Genomic DNA, 14,373 nt, shown 5'->3' on the forward strand with positions numbered 1-14,373 from the left:
TCACTCATTCATTTGATTAGTTGTGCGGCTGATTCTGCTTTTCATTTGTCACCCTGGCAACGTAAATGGGAAAACACAGCAACAGCCTCCTCCTCCTCCTCCTCCTCCTCTCCCTGTAATGAAGCACTGCAGACGATCACATCTGGAAAAGTCTCTCTAAGCAGGAATGAATGTCTTTATCGCTCATGGTGTATCATTGGCACTTGTCAGCTCAGCCAGTATCCACAGAAAGCAAACGTTTGACAGCTTTTCCTCGCTGCAGAATGTGCAGCTGTGTGGGAGTGATGTACTCCAGCAATTCCACTTTGATTCCGCAGCTCAGCTGAGTGAGATTTATCCGTATATTTACAGTGCCGGGTCGGTTACTTCATTTTTCTTTTGTCTGCGAGAAGAGCAGCTTAAAGCAGTCGGCTGTTGTGTGTAAGCCAGGTCATAACAAGAGCACCTCGCACTTAATCCGGCGGGATTCATCAGCGGCCTTGTTCTTCCCAAAAATAATGAGGTAGACAGTCAGGGCTGCCCCGGGCTGCATGTAGGGAGATGATCTCTCTGAACCGGCAAATCATTTCTGTTTTTTGTGCTAAAGGGACAGGCTAATGACTATTCTTGATGTGTGCCAGTGCTTTAAGTTAACTAGCGTTAATTCACAGAAAGATCTAATGGGCTTGATTGTCAGGCTGAGCCGAGGCAGCCAGTGAGAGGCTTGTGCTCGGGTGGGGGAGGGGAGGGGGTATAATTGTTTTTGCTGGCGGTGTTTCTCTGTGGAAGGGATGACTGCACAATCCAGATATGTAAACAAGAAGAAACTGAAAAGGCAATATGCTGATACCTTGTCTGTTTTTCTCTTGATCAGCCTAGCTTCTGAAATGATTTTTTTCTCTCTCTTTTTTTTTTTTTTTTTTTTCTAAGCTCTGCCCAAACACTTTGGTTGCGTCTTGGCAGTAATAGTTGTTTCACAAACCTGCGTCTGCTCAGCTGAGCATTTCAAAACATGTAAATCACATGTGGAAAATGGAGATCTTGAGGAAATCATTAACTGTGACAGCGCACAATAAAACGCGGGGCGAGGGCGAGGTAAAGACAACAGATGCTCAAAGGGTTTGATTATGCTCGCTGGAGCGTGACACTTTTTAGTGCGGCAGAGAATCTCATTGTGTCGGCGGCAGACCGCAGCTACCAGCCGTCTCCTTCAGCGGGAGCACTCACTGTATTAATTTAATGCTTATGTATTTATCCAAACTGGCATTTCGGTGTCACTTTCTTCACGCGAAGGCAGATCTGCGGTTTATCGGGCTGTGGCAGAGGAGACTTCCGCCCCTTTGGTTTCATAAAGACTGCTCAGCTCTGTGCCAGTCGGGAAAAAAAAAAAAAGAAAATAAAAGAAAATGTTTCCACCATGAAGTTTGATAAGGATCGACTTCAGACCCACCGGGAAGCGCTCCAGTGTGCAAACACACAGTTTTCGGGGTTAGGGCTTGAGTCAGCGAAGGGGCAAGACTGGACATCTGTCTCTGGGTGATCTATAACGCCCACAATCCCTCCCACAGACTGTCGGCTTTGGCACCGGAGCGGCACACCGGTTGCTGCAGCACACCCAGCCACCCACAACACCGGCTTATCTCGCAAGCATAACAAACAGCAGGCTAAACAAAGAGGATAGAAAGCAATAGGACGCACGGCAACAGAGGACCTTAAGAGCCCCCGTGCCCATCATAACTCCCCCCTTCAAAATGGAGGCCTTTGTTCTCAGATTGTTGGAGAGGACATCATAGCAAGGTAGCAGCACATCTTTTCATCCTCAAACACACTCACTCCCACTCAGTCAGTCTGCTGTGGGTGAAGGAGATCCTCTGCCTGATAGGGCTTCACAGGAAGGTATTCCTCCGGGACCGCTACACTTTCTGATTAAAGGAACACTTGTAGATAATCCTTTTTAAATATAGGTCTTTGTTGTGGCAGCGCCGGAGTCAGCCGGGGCAGAAAGAGCCCCCCAATTTGGGTTTTTTTAAAACGGTTATCACCTTGGTTATCTGCCACTCCGCTAAGATAAATATTTAATGGCAGGGGCGGCTGAAATAGAGCCGTTACAGACTGCTGGTGAGAAATTGAGCTTCTATTTAGAGCCCATACTGTTCCATAAAGTCACGGCGTTGGTCGACAGCCCAAGGTTATTAGTGTGGTATGAGAGTAGTGTGTGTTTGCGGTGTGTCTGAGGGCTGCTGAAGAGTTCTCACTCTTTTCTTGCTGCAGTGATATGAAGGAGAGCAAAGCACTCGGTCTGTTATTGAGCATTCACTCATGAATCCTTGATGGATTGTGTACCTGTGTGTGTGTATGTACACACGTCTGTGTATGTCGTGGCAGCAGCACTATCGCTAATGCACAATAGCAATGCCATTCAGGCAGCACTTGACACGAACTATTTCTGAAGAAAAGAAAGAGAATAAAAAAAAAAAAAAAAAGCCCAGCTGTGTGTTTTCCGTTTCTACTCGCTGAGTTTTGCTGTGTTTCATTCCACATGATCCCTGCCCTCTGGGTACTTGTTGGATGTCGTTCACGTCATGCAAAATTGATTGCAAAGGTTTGCATCAGTGCTGGCTGCAATGAAGTTATCACTGTGTAAAGACAGATTTGCCTTTGTCTGTTCTCTAACCTGACGCTTTAAACCCTGGCTGAATAGAACCTGTAAATTGGTATCAGTCTTGCTTTTTAGATTTCTTCTTCTTCTTTTTTTTTTTTCTTTGGCTGGGATTATGAAGTGAAGCCTGCATTAAGGCCCGAATGTTGCCGCGCAGCTCATTTGAGAGCTGATTGAGGCTCTGCTTGATTCATCCTGTTTACTCATTACATGATAGCTGTGGTGAAAGCAATTACTTTCAGCTTTCAAGTACCTTGCTTTTTGGTCACAGTGCGGCTCTTATTCATTGCAGTGGTGCTCCCAAGGCCCCGAGGCTTCCAATCAGTCCGGTGAGTGGCGTGCACTAACATCTTGCCTTTCTGTGTAGGAAGCACAGCAGAGTCCTTGAAGCACTTCCCATCGCCACTATTGGATTACCAGCTGCCTTTCCAGGCCTCATCTGCACAGACGAGCGCCAAGATCAATGAAGCTCTTAGTGCAAAGCTAATTCGATCAGGACTGGCTTTGCTACTGCTGATCGCAGATTATTATTTATTTATTTATTTTAACGCCAAACTACATAAACGGAAAAAACATTGTCAGGTCCGTGTCCGGCATCCTCGCATTCCGGCGAATTGGGAGCCTTGTCATATTCGTTGTTGAATGGCTGGCGTGCTGATAGGCGGCGTCGGAGATGGAGGTGGCGAGCTGCTGCGTAAAGCGATCCGGCCGCTTTCTGCTGAGTGTAGCAGGAATGCCTTTTCTCTAGCAGAGCAACTGGCATCATAAATAAGGTAAGAGCATGTTTCTGGAGGGATGAGGTGTCTCCAGCTTCGGCGGCGAGCGGCGAGGGAAGGGTTGAAGGGCGGATTGACCCCCTTGTTCCGGAAAACGAAAAGCAGACTCTCCATGGCCCTCTGTTCCCCATTAATTATCGTTTGATGCTAATAACCGGGGTCGGGACGGGTGGGGGGTGGGGCATGTTATGAAACGTAATTATTCAATGCAGCATTTCCCCTCCAGCCCCCCCCCCCCCCCCTCGCCCCCCAGCTTTCCCCCGTCCTCAGAGAGGAAGCTGCTCGGGCTGTCAATTGAGTGCAGCAGGCAAAGATGTCCCCTCAGCCTTTTAAGGAGGGGACAGGAGGGAGCGGGGTGAAGGACGCCATTTGCCCGAGTGATATATGAGGAGAGACAGCAATATATGTAAGGAGCTGCTGAAAGAAAGATAGAAGGTCAAGGCACATTACACTCCAGCCATTTATTGGCTGAGCACATAGTCTGACCTGCACTGCAAATACAGTTGCTCAGCAGCCGCAGCATTTACTTACTTATTTATTTATTTTGTTTATATACCTCCGCCGTGTGTGTCGGTGCCCTACACATTTCAGACTGACGTGTGTGTGTATATACGTGGATGAATGCCGCACTGTCGCGGGAAAAAAAAAAAAAAAAACGCAAGCTGCGCAGATGCAGTGGGGAAACTATTTTAACAAGAGCAATGGCACCGAGACACGAGCCCCGCAGACGCGTCGGAGCTGATTTCCTATGCATGAACACGACATATGGTGTGCTTAAACACAATGCGAGCATGGGATTAGTTAACAATTTGTGTCTCATAACATTGTGGTAATTTAGTGCGGTATGAACAGTTACTCCAGCGCTAGGCTTTTCTCCATATGGTAGTTTGGTTATAAATTAGCAAAGCAAATTGTTTAGGTGACATCCTTGGAAGAGAAAAAAAAAGAAAAGAAAAAGGAATCCTGTGTGCACACGGAGCCGAGCAGTTATTCTCATTGTCATTAATGGCCCGTTGACGAGGGGAGAAGTGAGTTAGACCGCCATGGTCAGAGCCTAACATTAACATTCCAAGAATATCTGAGGCTTATTCGCAGCAACGCAGACACGCAGCCGGCTCGGTTCACCTTCAGTTTAAAAAAGACGACAGTCAGCCACAGTTCCGTGCTGCTGCCCAGTGTTTTCAGCGTGCCACTGCTGTTGCACGGTGACGGATGCAATGTGTAATCCAATGTATTGCTGTTTTTAGGCGTTGGGAGGGCTGCAAATATGCGGCTTGTGTTTGCTGGAGGCGTAACAGACTATCAGTTGGGGATCAAGTCTCCATTTCACACATGAACAGGCAGAGTTAATCTGTGGATCACTACTGTATGCTGCGTAATACCCGGCCTCTATTCTCTGCTTTGTCCAGGTGCCCATTGTTATTTTCCCCTTGCTGTTAATATTTGTGGAAAATAGTTATAGCTAATGCCTACATTTAGAGAAAGACTGGAGCATTTGTTTGTGGTCCAAGTAGTAAAGCATTGCAGGTCGGATAGATTCAGACTCTTTAAAATTAATTGTGTGTATTTGGTGGGTGTGTGTGTGTGTGTGTGTGGCAGTGTGCAGTAAAATGCCAGTGCTGTAAGAGGCCCAGTCCCAGTCACTGCATGTTTTATGAGCTGTCCACAGAGGATATGGGAGCTCTGTGCTCAGATCCTGCTTGTTCCAGCAGTGTTTTCATCACTCCTCGCCACTTCCCTCCCCCTCCTCTTTCTTTCTGTCTTTCTTTTCTTCTCCTTTTTTTTTTTTTTTTTCTTTTTTGATGATGAGGGTGAGGAAACGCATCCAGGATCAGGCAATATTTACAGCACAGCCCGTCTGTGGCTACAGTTTAAGAAGCGTGGCTTAACGGCGCGCAGGCTTCACAGATTCATCATTCATATTATTCCCCTCATGCGCACCGCCGAGGGTGCTTTCCCCTCGGCCGAGGATCACTGGCCTGCACGGCAGAGATGGCGGATGACAAGGTTGAATGCTACACTGAATATTGCGGCGCCTCCCCCCCCCCGCCGACTGCTCTCTAAACCCCGTCCTCTTCCTTAAACAAACACATCTCCGAACGTGTGTTTGCAGCGCGCGTGAGTTATGGCTCTGGTTTGGCGAGATTAGCATGTGCTGGGCGCAAACAAAAGGGGGATGCTGTGTTGCGAAGAGGAGTCCTTTGTTTTATTTATTTTTTGCAATGGCAATCAGTCAAGCTGTTTGGCCGCAGTGGCGGTTGGTGGTTGGAAGAGAGGCGTTTGCATATGAAATAATAGCCCTTCCTAATTAGAGGTAATACCATCCTGTGGTTTCGAGAGGTGGAGGTGTTTTTTTGGCTGGAATCATTATAAGACTTTGAAAGGAGGGATTGTCCTCCACCCTCCGACCATCTGCTCCGCGGCAGAGCGGGGCTTCGCCACCACCAAGCTTAATAATTTAGGCGGAAAAAATTGTTTTGTGTGCTGACCTAATGGCTTTGTTTTGGGAGAGCTGTTCTTGAAGACGTCCTTCAGTGCTCCTGCCGGCCCACGCTGTCAGTCTGAAACCTCCGAGCTGTCTTATCTGCCACTCTAATCTATTTATGTTAGTTTTTCCTCGGTGTTGGCTCGTCACTCTGTGTGGCATAGTGATTAGAGTAGCTGGAGGATGTAGGGCAGCCGTATGAATACATTTCCTCCACTCTCACACACTCATTTAGACTCCAAGCCGGGGTTGAACTGATGGATGGGATCGTTAGGCTGATAGGCAGATCGTGAAGGAAAGTGAGGAGATTTGATTGCTGAATATCAGTGGAAGTAGTCTGTGATTGAGTGCTCGCGTATTAAAGTCTCCGGAGTCATTTTTAGCTGTAGACAAAATCACCGCTTTTGCTTTTTTATTGTGTACATATGTGGAAATGTGATGTTTCTCGTTCCCGCTCCTCTCTCCCAGCTCTGAAGGAAAGCGTACACATTTAATGTACAAATCAGCTTTCAGTATGTCCCTCGTGGGGATTTATTCCTCTCCTGACCTCAGCTTTACCTTTGGATACATTTCCATTACAAAACTGAATTGTCACTCTGTTAAGAGAGGTGAAAGACAAGAAACCCTTTTCAATCTGGCAGGAGGAAGGAAGAAAAAAAAATGTCCACAGATCTTTGGAGAAAGTCAATCATGGGAGCTGTGGCTACCGCGACATAGTTCCCATTCTCCTGCTTCTCTTATCAACGACACTCTGGGAGAGCTGCTTTAGCGGCCGGCTCACGAGCGCATTTCTCGAGAGGTGACAATAGGCAGCCCTGGCATTTCCCCGGGGAGCCGTGTCAAAACATGATACCTCATGAAGCGGTCCGAGCTGCCGAAATGGCCTTCAGCTCAGCTCCAGCCGCACCGAGAGGCAGTGTGTCTTCAAGTAGCTGGTATTAGGCTGCAAAATGAAGCCCTGCTCACACACTCTGCACATAATGGACATCTTGGGTTGTGGAGCGGCCCCCTCAGGGCCATTCGGAGCCCTCACAGAGAGCTCACAAACAGGGACTGGGAGGGGGGGATTTATTCTTCTTTTAGAGATGGAGTAGAGGCTTAAACCCTGTGGAGCTCACAGAATGATCCTTATGTCTGTGGGAGCGAGTACCTTTGGACCGCCGGACAGAGAGTCTGTCTGATTGGCTTTTATTGCCGAGGAAAAGATGTCATTGTGAGCCCAGGGAGGTTTTTTAAATTGGCTTGTTTAATGTTTTTACACTTTATTGCACACAGTGTCACCGTGCATAAGAATCTGCTCTCGTGCAGCATTGCTTTGTTTTTTTTTTTTTTTGTAAACCGCGGGAGTCTCCAGGCAGGTTTAAATGTTGATGTTGGAAAGCCCCAAGCTATCTGTTTTGGTTTGTTTTTGTTTTTTTGTTTTTTTCCCCCTCCCTCAAACGCAGCTTTTACCTACTAAACTAACCCCGGATGCTGGCTAAAAATAGAGCCTTTGTGAGCACAGCTTTAGCAGAGGGAGAAAAAAAAAAAAAGCCCCGATGTGGTTACTCATCAGCGAATTGAAAAACAAGTGGAGCAGACAAGTGTCTTTGCCCTGCCAATGTGAACTAAAACAGAGAGGGCCTCGGAGAATAAAGCGCGCCATGATTGCACCAGGTAAGACAAAGCAGGCTGGGTGCAGAGACCACTGAGAATCCCTTATGAAGTGGCCTACCCCTCGCCTCCAGCTGAGCCTTTCATTGTGCTGTTGTTTTCCAGGGGGCTTGGATGGCAGCTCAGATTAGATCGCACTGAGTAATGGATTGGAGCCGGCGAAAACCCGCCGCGGCTAGCATCCCCGCACCGCCCGGGATCTGGCTGGTTTACTCGGATCAATTCGAGTTGCCCTCGTTGTTAATAACCCTGTGTATATTCATGCTAACATTGTTCCCCTCTAATCTGTATTCATGCGAGTATTTCATTCAATCCCTCCGCAAAGCCGGCCCTAAATCCTTGCCAATCACATTTTGCTACTTCATAGTTCTCCAATTGAATATGGCATGAATGATTTTTTTTTTTTTTTCCTCTTCCCAAAACGGAATGTATCACGGTTTTGATCATAGCGTTGGGTTTCTTTACATCTCAATGCAAACATGTCTGCTTCCTGTATGGCTTGCTCTGGATGTTGTATAAGACATATACATTTTTTTTGTTGTTTATTTGTAATCCAATGTAATCAATTAGTGGAGAATTGGCAGGCTTAAAAGAAGAAACCCTTGAGCTTTATTACGCTGTATAGATACTCCAGTCAAAGCGTGGTAATTTGGATGTTTATCCTTCGACAGGTTTTGATTAAAAACTACAGAGATGAGCATGGATTTGGGTAAATGTGGGAGAGATGGGAATGAATAAAACATGGCTTTTTAAAAGGCTGTTCTGCAGACAGTGAGCAAGATGGGGAGAAAAAAAAAATCTGTGTTTAGTAACAGAAACCTGCTGTGTGGCCATTGTGGGGGGATGATGTGTTAATCGAGCCACAAACTGTGTGGTTTTTTTCAGGCCAGAGGTCTCATTTAAACAGGCTCGGAAAAGAGAAATGTATTTGAGCGGGGCCCCACTGGCTGCCGGCCCTCGACTCCATCGCAGTAATGTAAATGGTGGATTAGGTGCCGTTAGCCGGGACCCCCTCAACCCCTCTCCAGCCACTGCCCCCACCCTCTCTTTTCCATTAAGACAGCTGGTATCTTTCAAAGGGTCCTGGCCCAGTGATTGATGTGTAATAGCTTCAAGCCTCACCTGCCCCCTCACAGCGTTATTCATCGGCCAGGCAGCCGGCGCTGCTTTCTACTGAGCACTTTGTTTCCCGAGTAGTGGGTGGAGAGCCATCTCCCTCACCCCCCCCCCCCCCCCCCCCCCCGTCTCACTTTCTCTTTCTTTTCCCTCTCGGCCATCAATGCATTATGACTTTTCATTGCCACGGCGTCACTACTCCAAATTGACTCACTGCTTCTTTTGCTCACTCAATTTGTTCGACTTCAATTATCTGCTGCAAAAGGCTCGACCAGGCAGCAACGCATTAAACACAGGCAACTTAACGGACCGCTGATCAGTCACTCCGGGTCCTCATACATTTGAACCTAAACAAGTGCGCATCCATGCCAGGAGTTTACAGTTATGTTTTTAAATGCAAAGCTTAGGCTGCTACTCGGAGGCACTGAAAATGCAGCTCGAACAGGGGGAAACGAGGCTTTCTTTTGTCACGACCTCCAGTTCATATTCTTTTATGAACTGTGTTTATAGCGTAGAGTTTTCTATTATATTCCAAAAACAAACAGCACCCACTAGTGGCCTTGCGGGGAGACTACATCCTCTTCAAAACATTGTCGCATAAATTGTTCTGATTAAAGCACGAAAACAATCCGTTTTCACTCGTCGCCGTGTGAACGGAGCCTACCCCAGCAAAGTCGAGCGGCGATATAGAATTTGTAATGAGGCAGTTGCGTAAAGCGTCTCCAGATGTAAACTAATGGCGCCTAGATTGTAAAGATACTTATAGGGGCTTATAACTGCCCCGGACATGAAAGCAGAACGGGCCGGCTCTCCATTTGCAACAGTTTAGAGACCTGGTTGGTTTCAGTGGAAGAGGCTTATGTTCCTGATTAGAGCAGAGAAGAGGTGCTTAGCTCATACACAGATTCTGGCAGCCCGCAGGATTACAGCGCTGCTATCAAATGGTACCTTCATGAATGGTTTCATGTAGCTCGCGCCTCCCAGTCGTGTTGCTGGGTTCAGACACATGACCGGGGGAGTCGGATTGGGGGGGGGGGGGCACACTTCATCCATTTTAGCATTCAAGCTAAGGTGTGTATTGGGTGTGTGTCCTTGCCCGTTTTAACTCTCCGGAGCCCTTTTGCGTCTCCTTGCACACACTAATGCGCTCCGGTGTGTGTGTGTGTATATGCCGGCGGCCCAGCGGTCGCCGTGGTAACTCATCATTAGGTGATTAATGGGGCTGTGACGAGGCTGCAGTTTAATCAGGCCCGGTGTTTGTGTTGAAGCCGACGACAAGAGCAGCTGCCCTGTCAGTTGGTGTCTGCTCACGAGATGACAGCACCCGCTGCTGAGCAGCGCCGTTGTCAAACGCGCGTGTGGTTTTTCTACCTTCCGCCTGCCTGCTATTCTCTTCCCCCCCGTACTCCCGCTGGCCGTGTCAATAAATGCTCGCAGATTGTGTCAATTTTTACCCGAAGTTGGTTTCACAGCACCTGATTCTGGCTCGGTCCCTCCCTCATTTCTCCCTCCGCTGCCCCTGCTATCACGGCCATGGTAACGCGGTACTGATTGCCTGGTCTGATCCTGGCCTGATCTCTCTGGGGGCCATAATAACTATTTCTAGCTAATTTGTTGCAGTGGGGGGTTGGGGGAGCGCGGCGGGAGCTGTTAGTAAATGAGTAGCCTCCTTTGTAGGCAGTGTCAGTGCAGAGGCAGGCGTGCTGCTCCAGCTCTGCCCGCTCCAGTGTTTCTGGAGGATTTCACGAGATGGTGGTAGCCGGGAGAAGCTTGCTAAAAAGTGGCAGTGAACCAAGCAAAGCAAATGACTGACTCCGCTCTGTCCTCTCCCCTCTCCTAACCCACTGGACTGCTATATTCTTCCCCCCCAGAGCTGTCACTTCACATTAACACACCACTGACTGTCAGCCAGGGCAGAGGACTGGGCGAGGGCACAGCCCAGTGAGATACAGCGCACACACACACACACACACACACACACACACACACACACACACACACACACACACACACACACACAAACACACTCTTAGATGAGCAGAATTGAACTTGGTGTCATCTTAAATGGTCTGCAGAGAAGCGAGTCTGTTAACTCTGTCATTGAGCTCCATGCTCCATCTTTCCCGTGGCCTTACAAACCGCCAAACAGCTGAAAAACAATGTAAAAAAACCCTGCTCACACCGTCTCGGGATCTGCATTGGCAGCGATCCCCATCTTTAATACAGCGCTGCTTTATTCAGTCATGACTGTTTTTCTTGAGCCTCTCGCGTTACAAACGCTGCACATGTAGCCGTCGGTTTTTCTGCTTTAGCCTTTAATAACTCTGTTTCAGCACCTCTCTGAAAGAATGGAAATATGTTTCAACAGGAAGCTGGAGTGCTCAGTTCTTTGATAAAGCTGCTCAGTGGTCTCCAGAGGATACTCGCTTGTGGAGGGGAGTGCCAACAATTACTGTGATGTTGAGAAGAGTGAGCACAGCTGCCTCTTCCCCAGGAACTTATCTCGCACTGCAGTGGAAAAAAAAAGAAAAAAAGAAAACAAGGCTTGTTGTTTAGGAAATGTAGTGTCTCTGTAGTAAAGGAAAAAGACTTATCCACAGGCTTCTGCTAATTGTTTTCTTTTTCTGTTTTTTTTCTTTTCACAGCTTTTCTGAAACACTGGGGTTGTTGGTGTGGCCAAATTTTCCCTGGATTTGACTGGTAAATTCAGAAGACTGAAGCCCAGGCTCACAGTCTACCTTTCACGGAGGCCCAGCCGTGAGAGGACTGAGGAAGGCACGTGGCGGATCATGACGGCCGACAAAGAGAAGGAACGGGAGAAAGAGCGGGACAGGGACAGAGACAGGGACCGGGACAAACGAGAGGCCGGTAAGTCCCGCCGGCAGGACGGGGACCGGGGGGACCGGGAGAGCGAGAGCTCCAGGCCCCGGCGCAGTTGCACGCTCGAGGGCGGGGCCAAGAACTATGCAGAGAGCGAGCACAGCGAGGACGAGGACAACGACAATGGTAGCACCGGCGGAGGCAGCGGCACGGCCGAAGAAGCCGGCAAGAAGGGCAAGAAGAAGATGCCCAAGAAGAAGTCCCGCTACGAGCGGACGGAGAACGGAGAAATCACGTCGTTCATCACAGAAGATGATGTTGTTTACAGACCCGGAGGTGAGTCCTCGTCTTTTTGCGTTGGCATTATGTAATTCCATAGAACGCTGATACTGATGTTAGCATTTATCAAAGGAAAAGGTTCCTCTTGTGGTCACAGAGATCGCTGAAGAGGAGAGAAGGTTATGAATAAAGATTGGACGATGGTTAGAAGGGTGTAGCTCCACCCGCTGAGCATACTGCCAAAATCTGCTGTTTTTTTCCATTTTGGGTGTCAGTTTACATGACGAAAATGCTACTTTGAAAATTTCAACTTTCTGTCTCTTTGTTCGAAGGGGAAACGCTGCTTACTGGTCTGGGACCCCGTAGCCTTTATTAAACAGTTGTTCTGCACATGCTCAGTAGGTGCACAGTAGTAACAATGGCGGCCTCCAGTGTCATGAGTCCCTTTAGAGTTGAGAGTCACCGTCTATGCGAGTGTCCGTGTTCGCCCATTGTTAATGTTTACAGCGGATTGTTCTGTGCGTACACACGTGTGTGTGTGTGCTTCCATTACTAAAGCAAACGGCACCCATTACTATGTTGTTTCTGCCGTTTCCGTGTTAACACTCAAAGCGTTGTCGTGTACATGGGCTCTGAAACATGCAGCCTTCTTTTATTGAAATGTATTTTTCCCTGCCTTCACCCGTTGCTTTGATAGCGGCTCCAGCAACCCTGAACAGGATAGAACATGGATTGATGGATCGACTTTTCCTAAATTTCAGATTCCTAGATTTTGCTGATCAGTGATTGATTTGTGTGCTGGTGAAGAAAAAGGGAGAAAAAAAAAATCTCAGTAAGCCGCTGGAGTATCGCAGGTCTTCCAAAGTAGCAGAAGTGCTCCCTGAGGCTCCAGGCCGATACATCTCCCGATCAATTCCAAGTTGACCCACTCTGAGCTTTGTCTTGAGCTAAGTCAATAACGTAAAGTGGTACTTGACGAGATGATGTGATAGTGACAACAGCCACAATAATGATTTCATCCCGACACCATCTGACTGTCTGAAAATATGCCGCCTCCTCCGGGGGCCGCCAGGCACTCGGGTTTCCTGGAGAGCTTTCCGAGCCGCGGCACATTGTCTTGATTATGTCAGACGAATGAGGAGAAAAAGAGGACCAACCTTTTCCGCCGCTGTAAACATGGCCTCTCTTTCACCTACTGTTTATAAATTGCTTGTATTAGAGGAAGGAATGTCAACACTCGCTGGCGGAAGGAAGCCAGGCCAGCGAGCCGTGTGTGTGTCGTCTACTCTCTCTCTCTTTCTCTCTCTCTCTCTCCCGCTCTCCCGCTGCTCTCTGCTGCCCGCCCTCGCCACTAAATCATCGCCGCCATGTCTTTTCATTTATCTAGGAGCTAGCGAAAGGTCAAGTAGCGGAGGGAGGGTGGCCCACATTGCTGGGGTATTTAATGGGAAGAGGTTGGAAATTATACACACTGTGTTCGGGCTCGCTACACATATTTATCCACACACAGGGCTCCCGTTTTATTTCAAAGCACTAAATAGATGCGCTTTGAGGAGGTGGCGTGAAACGACCGGACGAGTCGCTTCACACTATCAGATGTCAGCGGAGATCCTCAGCAGAGCCGCTGGACCTGAGCCCCGGCGCTGCTGCTCTCTCTATTTTCGTCGCTAACACTCTGCGGCGGACTCCATCGAGGCCTTTTTTAACTTGGCATTTCATGTTTAATAGAGAGAGCGAGCGCCGGTGCCGCGCCGGGCGAGGGCCGAGCGGGGCTCAGAAGCTGGAAGCAGTCAGTTACATCGATGAAACATTCAAAAGGCACATAAACAAAGTCGACCGTCTCGGCGGATTAGCCCTGCCGAATATTTATATTTCCACATCCGGGCGAACGGCGCAGCCGGTGTCTGGGCGACGGGGGAATATTTATGTTTCCTGTCTTCGCTTTCAATTAGTTTGACAGGTCTGGAGTGGCCTGAATGTCACAGGCTGCCTCCACTGAGCAGAGTGGGTCCGGATGGTCGGATGGGCTCAGATTAGGAATGAGCGGCGGCTGCGTTGTGGCGGCCGCGGCATCTGCACGCTCTTTAGTAATTTACCTCCTATTGTCAGCATGGAGGATCCTCCTCCTCAGCAACTGACTTCCTGCTGTCTCCTTTGCTTATTGTGCAAGTAATAAGCTCCTTGTCTGTGTGTGTTTGTGTGTGTGAGTGTGTGTGTGTGTGTTCCTTCTCCTGCGTGGTCATCGGGAGCAGCCTTCTTGCAATCAGATTTGATGTGTGCAGCTTAGGCAGGCACAAAGCCTGCGATGGATTATGCTTTACTAAATGTTAAATCCCTTTATAGCCGTCTAGTGACACACAATATGTAAAACTGACCACCCTCAGAGAGGGGATTTGTGCCGCCCCAGACATGAGGAGAGCCAGATTGTGACGGAGAGCGGGGCGGTAGTCGGAGGAGACCGTCGGCCACAATGCCGCTCTGATTGCTTTTTGTCACAGCGAGCTTTAGAAACGCTCGTTCCCCGTGTCCCCACATAAGAAATATCAGGTAAGCCAGTATTGAAAGCATCTCCACTCTGTCTTTAGCTACCTTCCAATCTCTCTGCT

At 48.5% G+C, this 14,373-nt stretch overlaps 1 protein-coding gene across 5 annotated transcripts in view; it reads left to right on the forward strand.

Annotated features, from left to right (window-relative positions):
* rerea (arginine-glutamic acid dipeptide (RE) repeats a) overlaps nucleotides 1-14,373 on the forward strand; it is a 120,956-nt gene that overhangs the window by 42,056 nt on the left and 64,527 nt on the right. For all 5 annotated transcript variants that reach the window (XM_030118716.1, XM_030118715.1, XM_030118718.1 and 2 more), the window contains one exon: nucleotides 11,314-11,824. In XM_030118716.1, the coding sequence (XP_029974576.1) occupies nucleotides 11,458-11,824 (367 nt within the window). In that variant the 5' untranslated portion in view covers nucleotides 11,314-11,457. The remainder of the gene's footprint in view (nucleotides 1-11,313; nucleotides 11,825-14,373) is intronic.

Source organism: Salarias fasciatus, chromosome 20 (genome assembly GCF_902148845.1).
Source record: "Salarias fasciatus chromosome 20, fSalaFa1.1, whole genome shotgun sequence".
Taxonomy (NCBI): domain Eukaryota; kingdom Metazoa; phylum Chordata; class Actinopteri; order Blenniiformes; family Blenniidae; genus Salarias; species Salarias fasciatus.